The sequence below is a fragment of the Anopheles bellator genome, chromosome 1 (assembly GCF_943735745.2).
Source record: "Anopheles bellator chromosome 1, idAnoBellAS_SP24_06.2, whole genome shotgun sequence".
Taxonomy (NCBI): Eukaryota; Metazoa; Arthropoda; class Insecta; order Diptera; family Culicidae; genus Anopheles; species Anopheles bellator.
This window is the reverse complement of record NC_071285.1, coordinates 31294488-31311938: the sequence shown is the minus strand read 5'-3', so window position 1 is coordinate 31311938 and position 17451 is coordinate 31294488. Positions and strand designations below refer to the sequence as shown.

The window sequence follows — 17451 nt, the reverse complement described above, 5'->3', positions numbered from 1 at the left end:
GAGTGGGGCGCTACACTACTACCCAGTGAACAATTTTGAGAGCCCGAGCCACCCCCTCTGCCTGCGACGCGGCGGAGGAAGGCTGAGGCGAGTGAGATCGAACGCCCCTCTGCCTGCGACGAGGAGGAGAGAGGGCGAGCGCGACGTTCACTGCAACGAGCGGGCCGGCTCATCGGGGCGAGCTCGTAGGTAGCACCGGAGGGAAGGGGAGGAAAGGAGGGAGAGGGGGAGTTTCACGCGCTAGCTTGGTGGTTTCATTTACAGGGAGGGTAGGGTTTCAGAGCCGAGGGGCCATGCGAACGCGAAGACGAACAGACGAGCGAAAGGAAGAGAAATACAAAAAAAGAGACAGCGAGATCGAGTAAAAATTATAAGTCCGAGAGAGAACGGGCAGTCGATTTTGCTCCAAGTCAATAAGTGCAAGTGTTCTTCGTTCCATCGCGTGTGATCCTGATAGAAATAATCCAGGTAAGTTTAGTGGACAGTATTCAGTGACAATCAAATAATGTTGAAATGTTTTCGCTTTGCTCGTTTCAGATGTTCAACTAGGATGCAAAACATTTTTCAACGTGTCTACGGCGTCAACAAGTGATATTGTCGACGCACCAAATTGCTACGACCGCTATAGTGAAGTGTGAAGAGTGTACGCGAACCGAAAAAAGAGAGAAAATATACGCTTCGAAATCGAACCAACTGTGTTATTTTGGCTAGGGGGAATTGGGAGAAAGAAAACGAAGAAAGAGAGGGGACACACAGGAGAGAGGGAGACAAGGGGCAGGTTCGGGAAAAAAAATCGAGTCGCCAAAGTCTGCCATCGAGTAACTAGCCCTTCTCAGTATGGAAGCCTACGTGAACGAAATACTCCAGCGACTCGAATGCGACTCGTTGGCGACTCGTTGGCGACTCGATGCTCCATACTGAGAAAACGCCGGGGAACTCAAAATTGTTCACTGGGTAGTTCATTGCTTCTACGATGGATAAGCGGGACTGAGCGCGCTGAAAATGAGTCCCGAAACGTCAGCCTACACATCAGTGGTATCCATGAAGACCGGAAAGAGATCCTGATAACCGGGGTCAGGACAGTGAAGGCGCTGGAATTGCCAAGGCAGTCACTGGACGTACCCGCACTACAGGCCGTCTACCCACATTTAAGAGGAGTCCCGGTAGAGTCCTACGCCGACGCCAGGCATCACATTTTAATAGGAATAAATGTGAGAACGGTGGTGAAGTTTTCACTAGGGTTAAGATAGATAGAATTCCCATAGCAGTAGAATTGCCACCGGGGCGACGATAGGTGACAGCTAACGGGAGCGCACAAAAGAAAGAGGGCAGTTGCATGACGGCGACCAGAGTGAAAAGAGGCGAAGGGAACTTACGACGAAAAGTAGCAGAACACAATGGACACAGAATGGACAAATGGAACACAGAATGGACAAATGGATCCCGCGAACTATATACAATCGTCTCGGTGACCTCCACTACGAGATCGTGTGCAAAGGGAGACATGTGAAACGCCATGTCAACCAAGTCCGAACATTTGAAAAAACCGCATACGACTACAACCGCACATCAGCTCAAGATCGCCAAGACATCGAGTCTTGATGGACATCAATCCATGGCATCTTGACGACACTCGCAGCTCGCTCACACCAGTACCAGAGACGGAGTCACAGAAGGCAACCGTATTCCAGACTCCCCGGAACAGTCCAAATGAATCCGGCACCAACTTCGAACCTAAGTTACCGAACGTTACCGTACCGGGTTAACCCGCAGAGCGACCAAGACGGCAGCGTCGGCAACTCCCGCAGCGACGGTGTCATATGCTTGCGACCACATGTTTGAGAACCATAACAAAGAACCTACCCTCAAAAGGTGCTTCGCATTCAATATGCATAAACTGCAATTCTGCAATTCTATCGTCACCCGCAATAGCTACCGTCACCTTCCGTGTAGGCAATGCCCCAGTTACACTCGAACGCGAGAGTGTCAAATTGCACCATCGCGCAGGGCCAATACCATCCAAATTCCTCTGACCATGCAGTCCGGTAATTGGTTCTCCAGTCGTCTCTTTCTTTCTTGTAGCCCTTACTGACAGCCCATAGATTCTGTAAAGCATATATAAAGACGAATTCAATAAAGACAGACACTCCGATCTTACTCCTTGGTTGAATGATTACTAGGAGTCTCTAGGTCCGCTCTGGAGGATACCTCTTTGGTCCACCATAGTCCGGATACCTAGCCGACTCCAAGACCGTCTCCCTTGAAGTAGGAAAAGTACCTGCAACAACGGCCAGGACGGCAGCGTCAACGGCCCGACAAAGAACGCGCGATGCCCGACACCCATCGTCAGGCCACGACAGTGCTGACGATGGGAACAAAAGACAGAAAAATAAACAGTTATCGTCGGACTTTAGACAAGACAAGATAACTCAAAACTTCTATAATATAGTGTCTGCATTTGCAATTACACGTTTGATGGAGGAACGTAAAGCTCGGCGGTGTAACCCTCCATTTGGATTCATAGCTAAACCAGTGAAGAATAACGATGGAAGTTTGAATGTACTGGAATGGGAATGTGCTATCCCAGGCAAAAAAACACACCATGGGAAGGAGGTGTTTACAAACTATTGATGATTTTCAAAGCCGATTATCCGATCCTCCTTATGCAAATTAGGAGGGACATGGAGGTCTCCTCCTTGTGCAAATTTGATCCGGCTCTATTTCACCCAAATGTATTCCCGCCCGGTACGGTTTGCCTGTCACTTTTAGACCAAAGAAAGGATTACACTGCATGTGAGGTGGAGCATTGATAGGAGCATTTTCATAGGGGCAAACAGAACTGACAGTTCTGTTTGACGCGCACAAGGCGCAAAAGAGAGTCGCAAAGTAGCAGTCGACCAGAGCGGTCGCATGTTCGATTCGATAGAGGGAACAAAGCCTTTTGTTGGTATTTGTTCTCCCTTTCTTACATGCATCCGTAGAATCCAAGCCCTCATGCCACCAAGCTCTATGACAGCCGAAGGCGGCTCCAGCTCGCGTGGTACGCTTATAAACAAACCGCAGAGAGCGATAAACTATCAGGAAGGTGCTGAGGAGGAGTACGGTAACGATCCCTCTTATGAGGAGTATTATGAACCTTAACAGCCTGAGCCGCATCAGGACAATGGAGATCAAGAAATTGCAACAGATGACCTAAATTTTCATATGGCTGCAGGATTCCAGATAGGCGAATGAGTAACTTCATCCCATATTATTAATTAAAAATTTTTAATTAATAAATTAAATTAAAATTTTTAATAGACACCGGGGCCAATCAAAATTATATTAGCCCACGGCATGTGTTGCGAATGCTGCAACGGCCGACGTCGGGCGAAGCAGGTGACAGTCCGCTGTGGCAGGCGAAGGGATCCGGCAGCTCGCACTCGCCCGCGCTAGGGCGAACACTTATCTGAAGTGAGTGCCATCGGATCACCACAGCCGACTGTCACTAGCGATCCAGCGAGTGATTCTTTCCATTACGAACCGCAGGACGACACGGTTCTTCTTTTTAACCATCTATAGTTTATATTCCCGAACCACCGCGAACCGATTACTCCGAACCGCCGCGAACCGAATAAACGTTGTTAAAAGTAGCCAAACCGACCGCGTTTTCATTTGTTACTATTTTATTTGTAACAGCATGTCAATTTGAAATAATAAGATAATAATATCAGGAGATTTCGTATTTGAAGCCAACTGAATCAAAATAGATTGGATAGAAAAGGTCAAAATAGATCAAAATAGAATTAAATAGAGGAATTGCGTTAGAGTAAATTAGGGATTCGCGCTAATGTTGCCAGAAGGTCGTTTCTAGATTCTCTGATAAACGTTCTGTTCCGGTGTGTAGCACACCCGATCTCTCTCTTGTTGGTTATCTTTTTGGTCTTCTTCGTTTTTGCCGAAACAACCGATAACCGAACAGTACCGGTCCTTTGGAGTTCCTCGATTCGATGATTAAGAAGGAATTGAAGGACACCAAACTCAATAAATTGGAAATTGGAAAATAAATGGGGAGTCTCTGGCAGAAGAAATGAGAACAATTGGGGAATTGTGTGAATTCAGGTACTCCAAGTCTGAGCATGATCGCCGCAAAACCGGAACTGCCTCCGCCATCCTCACGTTGATAGTGGCATTCAGATCAAGATTGACTGAAGTACGAGGAAACGTGGGAAACACGAGAATCACGTACAGAAAGACGGCCGATACAGAGGAGACAATGGAGTTAACTCGGTTTGGATTGACAAATGTGCATGCTCCCTACTTGCACGGGTGCAGTTACAGCCCAGCTCTGCAGTTTGCCAGAAGACAGTCAATGGGACCCATGACGATTGTAATAAACTTGTGTATGAACACCGAAGCAAAATACCAGGATTCCTGGAAGAATGCTGTCTGTCAGACGTTCAAACTTGTGCCCTCCATCGAAGCAATTGCTACCATGGCGTTTAGCTTTGTTTTGTTTGTTGTGTCACATCTCATGATTTCGCGGTTCCTTGGTGTTTGGCGCGGTTCTAGCGAGAGAGAGCGAAATTGCTGGCGGATGACGGCCGCACACGCCGGATAACCTGGCGAACGAGATGCTGCGGAACCCGGAGTGCTGGCAACGATTTACCCGGGCCTGCCAAGCTGTGACGCAACAGCTTCAACAGGCGCGGCGAGTGGAGCAACGCTTGAAGGCCGCACACGTCTGCACAACTCATTTGGCGAACACTTTGTTAACTGTTTGTGGTTAACCAGGTTGTTTACCTTCGTTAGCCGTTTGTTCCTCGTCAACCGACTGTGTAGAGCAAGAGCGGAATAACGCCCGACTGACAGCTCCTTGTAGCGGAGGCGAGACTGTCTTCACGTCTATATCCGCGACTTGTGAATGTGCGTAGAATAAGTATAGAATTATATGTCCCGATACGGGAAACATCCTGTTTTTCCACCCTAACAGGTGCCTATCTGGCAAGGCAAGGGGACAGGAACGCGATGTATCGATGTTATTTAGTATTTTTTTACGTATTATTGAAGTCGCCCCAAAAAAAACCAACATAAGGACGCACCAGATCGTAGTCTTTAACAAAGTCGTCAAATGGATGGTAGGGATAGATCAAGGAAAAAGGGAAGAAAAAATTAACCTTCAAATCCAACATTCACTGCACCACCTTGTGGTTTGCAACAAAGACAGTGAATGCGTGGCAGGGAAGGAACACAGGACAGATAAAAGAACTCTGCGAAGCATAATACCACAAGGAGAGGAAGTAGAACAGGAACCAGAGAGGGGAACCAATAGAACACTGAAGCTAGAAAGATACAGAGAATAAGGGATATATGAAGGACACGAACTACAACGAGATAGAAGTAAGCCGCGTCGGGAATTGTCGAACTTCAAGATTGAACGTAATTCAAGTCATTACCGGTCCCAACCCATTAAGCGACACTAGGCTAACACAGTGTGACAACAAATAAAGGTGAAGGAAAATCACAAAGGGGGAAAACAGGCAAAACAAAGCAGAGATGACGAACACGGTGAAGATAAAAAATTATAATGAGAGAAGAACAAATGGAATACATGAGAAGAAGATCATTGCGAATAAAATGATATAAAGCCGCCAGGAACATTGGAAAGGAAAGGTCGAAATTGTAACTGGTAGAGAGTAAGACGAATGTAGCGGCATGGATTATAACGCGGACAGAACCTTGCAAAAGAAAGAAAGGCAACGGCCACGGCATTATTAGAAACAGAACCAATTGGGTAGCAGCTGCTTTACGTACAAGAAAATTATACCTGACCTGCAAGAGACCTGCAATCCACTTGAGATATGTCCCAGATATAATCTCAAGCTAAAACAAAAGGTGATGCAGGGCCCATACCATCCAAATTTCTCTGACTTTGCAGTCTTGCAAAAGGTTCTCCAGCCATATCGACAAACAATCGACTGTGAGTCGATACAGGCGACTAACCGCAGCGTAGGCATTTGACACCCAAGTACAACGCACTCGCTCTCAAAGACGCAAGCGACAAAGAGGGACGGAAGAAACTGACCGAGCGCGACGGTAGCAAAGTCGGGTCAACGCATCGCGCTAAGCGACGAACTCAATGCAAAGCACCGAATGACGCGACGCCGGTGGTTGCGAGACGGCAACCCGCGGGACTAGAACATGGGCAAAGGAAGTCGTTGATCCCCGATGGTCAAAATCAAAAAAAGGATTCTTAATTAAAGCTATAATAAGTTGGAAGAAGCAATAAGAAAATAAGAATGATCTTAAATGTATGTTAGAAACGTTTAGAGCAGATAAAATAGTGCAGCGAAATTGTAATATATATAGAGTAATTGTGTCTGAAAATCTAACAAAAAAAAACTGAGCAAACCAAAACTATGTAAAGGCCAAACCATGTAAATTTTTAAAAATTATACAACAATCCGTCAGTTAACGACTAACGAGTCAACGACTTTGATCCTAGTAAAATTCTTTTTCTTTGGGATGCTGTGCTTCAAATAAAACGTAAACCCAGCACGTTTCGAATACGAAAACGAATAATTGGCTAAGGTGTTCAACAACGATAAAATCCCTACCATCTTTCGTCTTTTCAGCTCTCGGAAAATTAATTAAATAAGCCAGATACTACTTTCATGTCTCTACCTTCAATTCATACAAGGTGTTTCCTCGTTTGGGTTTCTATCGTTCACTATGTTTTCTATTACGTATTATGAAAAATTGGTCCAAAAATCGTTTTCATCTGTGTGTTGGCAAGACGCTCCCTTCCAAAAGACATCGCATATGTTTGCTGTACTTCTGTTCTGCCTATTTACTCATTAGAAACGTTACCTCTAATGAGTATGCATTTCATGAGAGGGCCTCTTACGATGTAATGAGAAGCGCTGCTTATTTTTCGCGATTAGGATTAATTTTCTTCAGACCACCTTTGTTAAAGCTGCAAATCGAATCGAGCAGCGCACTTCGATTGCTAACGTTACCAGCGCTACTATCGTCACCAGAAATTGACTTCACTAGCTTACCTGACGACGACGTGGCAGCGCCGTGAACCACTGGTTGTGAGTCAGCAACAAGAGGCAACGAGAAAGGATGCACGGGAATCGGTGGAGCCGACGGAGGCGGCTGTGGTGAACAGCTGCCTCCACTGTCGGTCGCGTGGGGCGGTGGCGACATTAGAGCTTCCTGCGGTGAGGTAATACTGTTCGTGCTGTCCGACTTAACGATGACACCGACCGAGCTGGACAAATGCACTGTGGCCGTAATGCCGGAAGAGGCAGCCGGCGGTCCATTATTTAGCTGCAGCGAGTTTTGTGCCCGCAACTTCGCCTGTTTCTGTTCGTGTTTCTATGCCACAGGCGATGGTAAAAGACACAAAATGGATATAGCAAAAATAAACAAAAATCCATCAGTGGGAACTCACTATTACTCAAATCGAATTGTTAGCAATGTTAGCACACTCACGGCTTTCTGTTTGATTTTCTTTTTTTCCTCCTCGGAAGTCATCATTTCCTGGACTCGGACTAAACGTTTCTGGTTCTTCACCGATCGTTGTTCATCGCGTACCCGTGCTTCAGTCTTTTGTACCGCCAGCTTCAGTTGATCTTTGGCGGAGCTCGAAAACTTGAGGTGCGGTTTTTGCACACTGATGGTGGTCGCATATATTTCGTTAAACTGGCCAGCATACTCGCCGAAGAACGGATGTGTAGTCAGCTGGTCCAATGTAGGTAGCGCCGATTTGCACGCGTCCCTCGAAAGTATCGATTCCAGCAGTGATTCTGGGAAGAGTTGAAAAAATGTAGAGGATATTTAAAAGTATCAAAATGGGACACTAGAGGCTCCGCTACCCACTCAAACTTTCAGGACAATCGGCGATTTGTCGAGCATACGAGTCCTGCAGCGGATATCCCATGCACATCTCGTACAACAGATGACCGAATCCGTAAACATCGATTGCCTCACAACTGTTGATCTTACTGTGCTGCACGAAAAATGGCCGGTAGAAGGATGGGACACCGAAGAAAAAATTCTCTACATCCATCAGTTTAGCCACCCCATCGACGATGATCACGTTGCCACAGTGAACATGTCCACAGGCTAATCCCTTCGAGTGGAGAAAACGAATTGCTTCCAGTATCTGCCGGGCGTACAGTGCCAACTCCTTGAGCGGCAATGGTGCTCTGCCTTTCGGGCTACCATATTTCGATAGGAACGGATTGCAAGGACTGGCTGAGCAAAGAGTATCTTTCAGGCTGCCTTGCTTGTAAAATTTCCTTATTACGAGCGCCCCGCTATCGTTGGATGCGATGTGTTCGATCGGTACAATGTACGGATGTTGGACACCGCCATAGTTTTTCAGAACCGTATGAATTTCCCTATCGTCCACGTATCGATCTGGTCCAAACTCAGTCCAGCTCAGTATCAAATCGTCTCTACCGCTTTGGTCGCGTGCGCTGCTGTTATAATCCTTCTCGGTTGACGTCGTGACGCAAACCTGTGTTGTATGCTGCTTCCCGTGCGATTGGGAGCTTGATTTAATGAGATGGTGTTTGGTGGTGGAATGGCCAGGTGAATGCTTGTTACCCTGCGGTTTGTGCACCACCTTGAAGTAGTGCTTGCGCAGTCTCCAACCGATCGGACCAAGAGACTGACCAAGCGTGTAAACGCCATCGGTGCGCAAACTCATCGATGCATATTGGAGGGCCAAATCTGCACCAAAATTTAAATACGGAAAAAAAATATTTAGCAAAATCTTAAACCCGTACTAAAACACATATTACCATGGAACGGCGTCGAGTAGCTATCCGGGTCGATGAACTTTTTTGTAGGTAGCGATGATGCCAAAATGGGATTCATTAGTACTTGATTTATATAATCCTGTAGTGCATTCAATCGATCAGCTATAAAGTCCGGGCGCATATTACCTGTGAGAAATCAAAGAGAAGAGCAGACGTTTCCATGAGTTATGCTGCAAAACATGAACGGAAGAGAGATCGAAAGATTGGACGGATTAGGAATCGGAGGGAAGGTGATGGTATCAAAAAACGGGTAACGGCACAAGGGCGGTCAGCAGGATCATCATCTACAAGCGCAATACAAAAAAACAAGGGAAAATATATGCGAGAAAGGAACAACAAGAACAACAAGGAAAAACACATCTGAAAGACATCCTGCTGTGGCGAAAAATAGGATAGCAAAGTCATAACGCTCAACGTATCCGCACTAGATATATGATCACAACCTAGGGAGCGTGCTCAAGGATGGTGCGGAAGAAGCGGAGAACGGGAAGCGTAAAAAACATGTATCGATCCGAAAGCTGGTTGACGGTTTCCTCCTGCGCAAACAGCGTGTGCTTCACTGCCCTCTCTTCGTCGTGATGGTTGTTTTCTACTGTTGGCGCCAGGCGGTTCAGCGCCACAATAAATCCACTTCCATTCGAATCGCCAGTCGCCTGATGGGGACGGGTGGTGTGTAACCGCCACTTACCGATATACTTCTTGCCCGGGAACGACAGATCGATGCCAGAAATTTGTAAACACTTGTTGAGCGACGCGAAATCATTGTATCGCCGCAAAATGCGCCAGCTGTTTTCCGGAACGGGACCTCGCTGCACTCTCAACACGTACTCCTGCAGAGGGTTCACGCGGCCGCGAGCGATGGCGGTGAAGATGTTTGTAGAACAGAAATGGAAGGAAAATCGTACGGTTTGGCAAAAGGCACGGAAAGAGAAAGTTAGAAAGAAAACGAAAAAAGAAAAGTAGAAAATAAAGAAATATACTTTTCTGGCGGCAAAACATCACATAATAATGCTAGAAAAACTGATCATTTCACAGAAGCAAGGGCACACACTTGTGTGTGTGTTTTTCAGGGAGAGTGACGAGTCATCATCCGATACTTTGAACCCTTGTCTTTGAAAGTTTTTTTTCTTTCCCCGAACGGTAAGCGACATCCGCCCGCAAAATTGTGGCCAATAGTTTCAAATAATGAACATTCAACATATACATACATAATACATACACACATTACACATCGTCCGGCTTCTACCAAAAAAATGCTCAGTGCCAGGGATTGCTTACCGTATGCCCATCAATAGTTTGTGCTGTTTCGATGGTGCAGCAGCAGGATTCGGTGTCATCTAGGGTAACCTTGTGAGTGGTTCCGGTGTGCTCGAACAGTGCCATATGTGGAATGAGGTCGGGCACGATTCGGACATTTTCCCCGGCCCCGCAATGTAAATAGAAACGATATAAAAATCTGCTTGGCTATTGTTGCCCTGTCTAATCAGTTCGTAGGGACCCGGGCAGTGTAATCCAGCTTCAATTGGTGATATACAGTCTCCTTTTCCACCTGCACGGTATACTATGATGCTATAAACTGAATCTTCACACCGCTAAGAAAACAACATCCGTTTGGCTTCTTTTCTTTTCTCTCTTTCTTTTCTATTCTTGGTGACCCGTACTTCTTCTTTATAAGAACAGCGGAACAGCATCCACGGAACCTCGCACTTGCACTTTTTATCCTTTCATCTAAACGAAGGCAAACCGGGTGGTTTTTCTAACCAAACATTTCTGTCGGCCCCTGTCGACTGTCTGCAACGGAGGTAATCGGCACATGGTGATGTCACCCAAATTGCAACTCCGGAAGAAATGGCTGCACAAAGAAAGGTTGCTCAAACTAACAGCACCAACCGCATGGGCGCAGTATACAAGTGAACTAAACAGCACTAATTACAGGACAACGACGGCAGAACCAAAAATATGTTTGCCAATCTATTAATGCAACGTTCGCGATAACAGTATAGGACGGGCCCCGTGAACGACCGACGCACAGCTTTTGATTGATTTTCTTCTACGCCTGCAAAACGACGGAACGGAAAAAAACTGACATTTCCGTCGCCGTCGTCAAACAGTGCCTAGTGGTCAGTGATTCGAAAGGAGAACTACACGTCAACAAAAGCCGGTTTCAGAGGCAAGCAGAATTAAAACTGCTATTCTAATGGAAGGGTTATTTATTTACTCTTATTTTTTCATGATAAGCCGTCGAAGGAGCAGATAATTATTGTTGTTACGTTACGTGTTACGCAATATTTCTGTAGCGATTGTTTGCAACCAACTTTTCGACTTTAAGCGAAACTGAACGAAACTAAAACTAGCGAAGTTGCAACGGAAGTATCGAAGAATTTATTACTGCAGCGCCAGACGAAGCGTAGCGCAACGATTTTGGCATTTCAGATTAATGCCAAACTGTTGCGCTTCTGTCAAAAACGTTTATTTTCGGCCGACCGCAAAACCGACCGGAAACACTATTAGCAAATGCTTTGCCACTGCTATAACAACAAAATCGAAAAAAAGAAAAAATATTCAGAAATCAATTTATTTCTTTTCTATTTCTGTTTTCTCGGACCAAAAACACAAAAACACAAAAACAAAAACACAACACGTTTGACATTTCGTTTTTTTATATTTTTGCACGAAGCGCAAACGAAAGGACGTTTTTGCGGTCTGATTTGCGCTTCGTTTGGCGCCGCAGTTAGAACACATTCCACATCAGACTCTGAAGATGATCATGCAAAATGAATTTTTATACACATTTTTCATCATAAACAAATCATACAACTAGTGCCGAGGCACTTGCCCTGGGTGGCTGATGGTTCCTCTTTTGTAGTACTTGGCGGTGGCGTTTACAATGCTGGACTTGAGCGAGGGCGTTACCGACGTTTCCGGCGCTGACTCTGAATTTTCTGCTTTCAATACAGCGGTACACCTCCAGTTCTTCAAATAGTTCACTGGAAACAAAGTACAAAACGCACGGTGATCGATCGTTCACTACAACAGCCCCCATACGTACTTTTCCACATGCGAACACATCCGTCGTCGCCGGTGGAAGCCAACATTGTGCCCGTGATGTTCCATGTTACACGCCATACGGTGCAATAATGATCGCCAAACTGGGCAGCGGGCTGCACGTCAAGCCGGCTGCTGGCAGTGGGGTCTCTGCAAGCGTTACATTAAGGAAACAGTTTATTGTGTTATTGGCGTACCCCAAAAATAGACTTACAGTATTGGCTTGAGGTTGAAAATTTGAACATCCTTGCTGGCTACGGCTAGAATATGATAACTTCTGCCTACGTTCGGCGCAAAAGCCATATCATGCACGGGCTCAATGATTTGATTGAGCGTTTCCGTCTTTGTCCAACGACGAGAATTTTCACTGTACTCGAAAATGAACACTTTGCCACCGGTGCTCTGCGACGAATCATCGCTTCCCGCGGCTATCATTGGTGCGTGCAGACGAAACATCGAGGGATTCCAGCTCAGACAACTGAGCGGAATTTTGACGCTTATCTCGTGGGAAAGTGTCCACTGTGACAGGTTCATGATGTCGGGCGCTTCATAAATGCGTATCACACCATCCGCCGAACAAGCCGCTAGAATCAGACCTTGCGTTTTCGGGGCAAACTTGACATCCGTGACGCTGGTCCGAGAGTCAACCAGATTCGTTCGGCGGACCCATCGCTTCTGCGGTGGCATCGCGGGGTTCGTCTTCTCGCCCACGGTTTCTTCCCAAATCGAAACAGTGCGATCGAAGGAGCAGGTTGCCAGCACCTGACCGAACTCTGGGTGTGCCCACGATAAACGCCACACAGAGCCGGAGTGCGATTTCCAACTCGAAGTAACACTCCAGACGCCTTGCTCGTTTTGGTCCCATACCTAAGAAAGAAACAAGAAGCGGCGGATTTCAGACATCACAAAATGCAATGCAGACGCCGGTACGCCGGGAGAAAGACGAAACTCCTCAAACCTTGACGCACTGATCACTGGAGCACGTGGCCATACGTTGCCCGTAATAGTCGTATGCTACATCATGGATCACATCCTTGTGCTCAGTGTGGATTATTTGGGTATCAAACATCTTGTTTAATGTAATGCAGCGTATGTTTTTGGACAGTAAAATCGCAATTCGCGGGATATTGACGGTGGTTTGTTTGATAGGTTGACGCTCACAGATGACAGTTGCCGCGCTTGCCATTTTCGAGTGCCGCATGTAGAGAACCTGCAGAAATGGACGCGCAAAATATATTTTTAAACATTTTCTTTTCAATTCAATGAGCTGTTAGTTTTGTAGTTTAAGATTTTTTCTGTAAAACATCAATGGCTGCCGTGTATTTATTATTCTTTTCTGTACCGAGGATAATGTTATTGCAAAGAAGGAAGGAAAATAAGGAAATTGGGACGGAAAAGGAACTAGAAATCAAATTAAATAATAAGAGCAGCTTGCGATAATTTCTCACAGTTAAAATAGTAATCATCACCTTAAACAAAAGCTGATAAAACTTACATACAGATTTGTTGGACGAGAGATTTTTCAACTCACATTCATTTCATTCTTCGAGGGCCGCTTTTCTCACTGGGAAATGCGTTCATTCGCTCACGCTGTTGAGAAAGGCAGCGTTTCTCTTTTGCGACGAGAAACGTCATGAAAAGGAAAACAAACCCGATTTCTGCCACTAGTGCGGCCGTCGACTCGAGTGCTGCTCCCACGGGATCACGAGAAAAATGTGGCCGTTGTGACGGAAGCAATTGAACACCAGAGCCTGCGTGTGTGGCCAGCCAACCGGAGTGTACCTTTGCAGTATTAAAACGCACGGGTTGTCCAAAGTGTGCAACCACCGTTGCCGAAGTTTGTGCTGGGCCGTAGAAGAAAATCGATTTCCGTAGCCTCGCAACCGACCCGCAATTGCGGGACCCTCGCAATTGATCGCGATATCCAACATCAGGAAGTGCCGAGAAACATGGAACAGTGTACGTAGAGTTTATCCTTTGGTGCGCAAGTGGCAGCCGTTTCCTCGTTATAATATTTTCATTTGTGCCGAAACATATTTCTGTCCAATTTCACGCAATTCACACGCAAGGATTCAGCACCTGGCCGTCGCCATATGATAGCGTACCCGGCTAAAATCCGGCAAGCGTAAGCGGCTCCAGTCGGTGCATCTCTTTCGAGCGTCTTGCGATTTCGCTTCTGTTTCGTTCCATTCGTACCGCTGGTCCTCTCGTGACGGCATTGTTGTCCAATTTATATGGGCTCAGCCTTTCCGACCAATCAGAGACGGGTGGTGTGATTCCCGGCAGGCGCGTCATCAGATGAACAGAGCGGAGCATCTTTGCTTATGCGCACAATATCGGATTGCGAGTGTACTTTTCCTATCACAAGTTTCGCAATTTGGTCGTTTTTTTTTACAACTAACCAAGATAAGTTGGTTTTGACGGTTTGCCACAAGTTATGATTAAACACAAGAAAAGCGTTTGTCGTGCCTGTTATCAGAGATATTGGGGTTTTGGAATGTCAAGTGAACACGGTCTCGACTTTCTACTTCTCATTCGAATCCATTGCTCTCTTTCTGACTGTCACCTTTTCACGCTTCATCGTTTTCGCTTACTCTCACCACTGATCGGCCGATCGGCTGTCGGGAGATGCTCTCACATTCACTCATCCGTTTCTCTCCCCACCGGAACGCATTTGACATGAGAGAGAGCGAATCGCCGAGTTTGAATGTGTTTTTCAAGGTCAATCGAGCGGCATAGTAAACAAAACCAAAATAAACATTTTGTTCCCGGCAGGACGCGCCAGTAGATCATCGCGGAATGGTTGAAGTGTTTGCATCGGCATTGTTTTCACTCGACTTCGTGTTTTATCAACGTTATCAAGCTTATCCCATTACAAATGCAGCTTCTGCATATTGGTGCGATAACTGTGATAACGCAACGTTGTCCTATTTTTTGTAGGTTTAATTTAGTTATAGGTTTAAGTTATTAATATTACTGGATTGCAATTATGTGACCGACCGTAACGTGCTATTGCTTGCAAAACCCGTTATTTGTTGACTTATGATGTTTTCAACATATTTTAAAACTTTGATGAAAACCCTTAAGTCGTCGATGGTCGATACGCGGTCGACTCAATGGGATTACCCAAAATTGTGCGTTCGAATTTTATTATTTGTAAAATTAAAACACTTCCAACATTTGCATGATAAGTGTGCATCATCATTATCTTATCTTTTCTGATTTGATTTGATAATAGCCGTTTTGACTAGTATGTCACCCTGTTCCGAAGCAGCTTTGTAAAATAATCGGTGCAATTGCTAACGGACGTGTGTTGGTGACACGCACCACCATTGGACTAAACGGCCGAAAGACCGAAGGGCCCAACCTGGTGGCTTCAGTTCATTGGTGCCCCAAGAAAGACACGGTCAGGAGGTAGAACGGCGACCCCCGAGCGAACAGTGAGCTCTGGGAACAACACGGCCATAGTGTAAGCTTTGCGCCAAAACATTGTCGGTTATTGTCGGTTAATTCAGTCAACGTTGCTGAGCTCAGCTTCCACCATTCCGCCGGAACAACGATACCGGATCAGTAATATTGTCTCGTTCTAATCCACGGTATCTTATCCTTTCGCGAATCGTGTATTACGTCACGTTGTCGTGTGTTTCAGGCCGCAGTGCATGGCGCGGCAATGAAGATGATAGTGCTTGTTATCATCGTCATACGAATCACGCCACCGGTAACAGTGTGTTTCTGAACTGCCAACCAGTTCCTCCTGTTCCGCCCCAGCTAGTCTTGGGGAGTAGCTGTTGTTGTTGCCAGAGGCGATAAGACTGGCCACTTCTATCGGGAAGCAAAGGTGGTGAAAGCGATCACCAGTTATGGCAATCAGCTGGCACAAATTTTGTCCGTTCAGGGTTTAGCCCGACCAGTTTTCGTTGTTTGCAGCAAGTGTGATTGAAGGTTTTTCTTTGATAAGTTCTCGAAGGTGAAGTTGCGTATATCATACATTAGTTTTCGGTTTTTTGATAGTGATGGCAATTGCTTTCAGTTTTTCTAACTTTTGAAATTCACATTTGGATAAGCTTTTACAGCGGCACTCATTTTTCCATGGTGGAGAACATATCATGAATATTTCAACCGAGGGCTGGTTCTTTCGGCAAACACCACAATTTACGCCCATTACCATCTCGTTAACAGTGCAGTGACATTTGAAGCTTCGCCGCAACTACTTAACCTACCCACTTCAGGGCAGGTTCCCAAATGTAAGCACCAAGCCGCTGGTTGGTTGGGTTGAACGAAGAAGTTGATTTCCACTTAACGTTTTTACCTTTGCCAACGCCACAGGGACAGGATTTATAAGCCACCCTGACGTACTTGCGGGTCGGTGTTTTCGAACCTAGTGTCCATAGAACGATCCAGTAAACGATGTGATGCTTAACCGCGAGGTGTTGCCCCGGAAAGTTACCTTTTGTTCCCGATCTATTTACGCGTCATTGAATCGCTAACCACACAGTCCTTTCCGATGTGTATATTTCCATAAAGAACGACCCAGGAAAACGGTTCTTTCGTAGAACCGTAAAGGGTGTTACGTTAAAGGCACGCGGCAAAATGCGCACATTCGAAGGCCCGTGATATTTGGATGTCCTTTGCACCCGGTGCTGTTCGCTGCACCGACATCGACGTGCCCAGTGCATCAGTAAACAAACAATCGAACGGTCGCAGGACGTCCTCGTGACGCACGATCAAGACTCGAACTGATCTTCCGATCGCCAATCGCAACGCTAAGAAGAGCGCTCTATATAAATCCATTCAAATGTTGTTATTAGGAAAGCAAAACGACACTTGCTTTGCTTCGCACTTGATGGGTTATGTCGTTATGTCGTTCTACCTAAGCGGCGATCCCTTTGCCTGGCCAGTCTTTGGCGTTACACTTTGGTCGATTTGAAATTCCAATTCCCACCCTTGGCCGGTGAATCGAAGTAGAAATGGCGAAGCGCTCCTGCTGCAAACCGTTTGGCATGGCGCGGTACGCGATCCGCGTCATCGGGTCATCCAGCGGTTTGCAACAGAATCTTCCGCAAAAGAGATTTCACGCCATGCGCACGGCGTGCTGTGGTTCGTGACCTTGGTTCGTCCGGTGCGACCACCAAAGAACCGCTGTTTGTCTGTTTTGCTTGTGCCTCGCGGTTGCCCGGCTGATGATTGACCGCTGATCTAAAGCGACGAGCACCGTGACGAGCTCTTATCAATCCCCTATCCGCGCGAGAGGGCGGGATTTGCCGCGTGGGTCAATGGTGAGGACAGCACGTCTCGGTGAAGGTTAATGTGCACCGATCCGAGCAGTCCCGAGACCCGAGCACGCGGCACACTAGCGGCTACTAAACGACCGAACGAACTGATTACGGTTTGCAGTTGCATTGTATTTTTTTCCGTGTGTTGGTGGTGACTGCCCGCCGATTGTGCACGATTCGAAGTACTACTTTTCGTTTCAGCCGTTTACTGATTCTCCATTTCCCACCGGAAGGTGCGGCCGCACACGATATGGGCCAGCAGGCAGCGAAATTAAAGGTGAAGCTTCTTTCACCTACATTGGCACTGGTCACCCGCGAAG

The 17451-nt window shown here is 46.4% G+C and overlaps 2 protein-coding genes across 3 annotated transcripts; both read right to left on the bottom strand.

Annotated features, from left to right (window-relative positions):
• Positions 1 to 6906: 6906 nt before the first annotated feature.
• LOC131215427 (PX domain-containing protein kinase-like protein) lies at positions 6907 to 10428 on the bottom strand. The gene is made up of 6 exons (XM_058209816.1): positions 10092 to 10428; positions 9502 to 9643; positions 8796 to 8939; positions 7867 to 8724; positions 7480 to 7793; positions 6907 to 7362 (listed from the first exon to the last, which is right to left on the bottom strand). Exons 1-6 carry the CDS (start codon positions 10194 to 10196, stop codon positions 6907 to 6909), a joined length of 2019 nt encoding a protein of 672 aa, XP_058065799.1. The 5' UTR covers positions 10197 to 10428.
• A 1071-nt stretch (positions 10429 to 11499) lies between these two features.
• Positions 11500 to 14073, bottom strand: LOC131205898 (nucleoporin seh1). 2 transcript variants are annotated; one of them, XM_058198198.1, is made up of 5 exons: positions 13964 to 14073; positions 12817 to 13068; positions 12073 to 12725; positions 11863 to 12008; positions 11500 to 11800 (listed from the first exon to the last, which is right to left on the bottom strand). In XM_058198198.1, the coding sequence occupies exons 2-5, from the start codon at positions 13057 to 13059 to the stop codon at positions 11631 to 11633; spliced, it is 1212 nt and encodes a 403-aa protein (XP_058054181.1). In that variant the 5' UTR covers positions 13060 to 13068; positions 13964 to 14073; the 3' UTR covers positions 11500 to 11630. The 2 variants fall into 2 exon arrangements, with proteins under 2 accessions (XP_058054181.1, XP_058054180.1); XM_058198197.1 differs by lacking the exon at positions 13964 to 14073 and adding an exon at positions 13390 to 13523.
• Between the last annotated feature and the right edge of the window lie 3378 nt (positions 14074 to 17451).

Bases quoted from the DNA above. Each gene is read 5' to 3' on its own strand.
- LOC131215427 (XM_058209816.1), bottom strand. From the start codon at position 10,196: ATGGCACTGTTCGAGCACACCGGAACCACTCACAAGGTTACCCTAGAT. The intron at 8,940-9,501 runs GTAAGTGGCGGT...GATTTCTCACAG, and splicing joins CCCGGGCAAGAAGTATATCG to GTAATATGCGCCCGGACTTT. The intron at 8,725-8,795 runs GTAATATGTGTT...ATTTTGGTGCAG, and splicing joins CTACTCGACGCCGTTCCATG to ATTTGGCCCTCCAATATGCA.
- LOC131205898 (XM_058198197.1), bottom strand. The intron at 12,726-12,816 runs GTTTGAGGAGTT...TTTCTTTCTTAG, and splicing joins CCAGTGATCAGTGCGTCAAG to GTATGGGACCAAAACGAGCA. The intron at 11,801-11,862 runs GTACGTATGGGG...CTTTGTTTCCAG, and splicing joins ATGTGTTCGCATGTGGAAAA to TGAACTATTTGAAGAACTGG.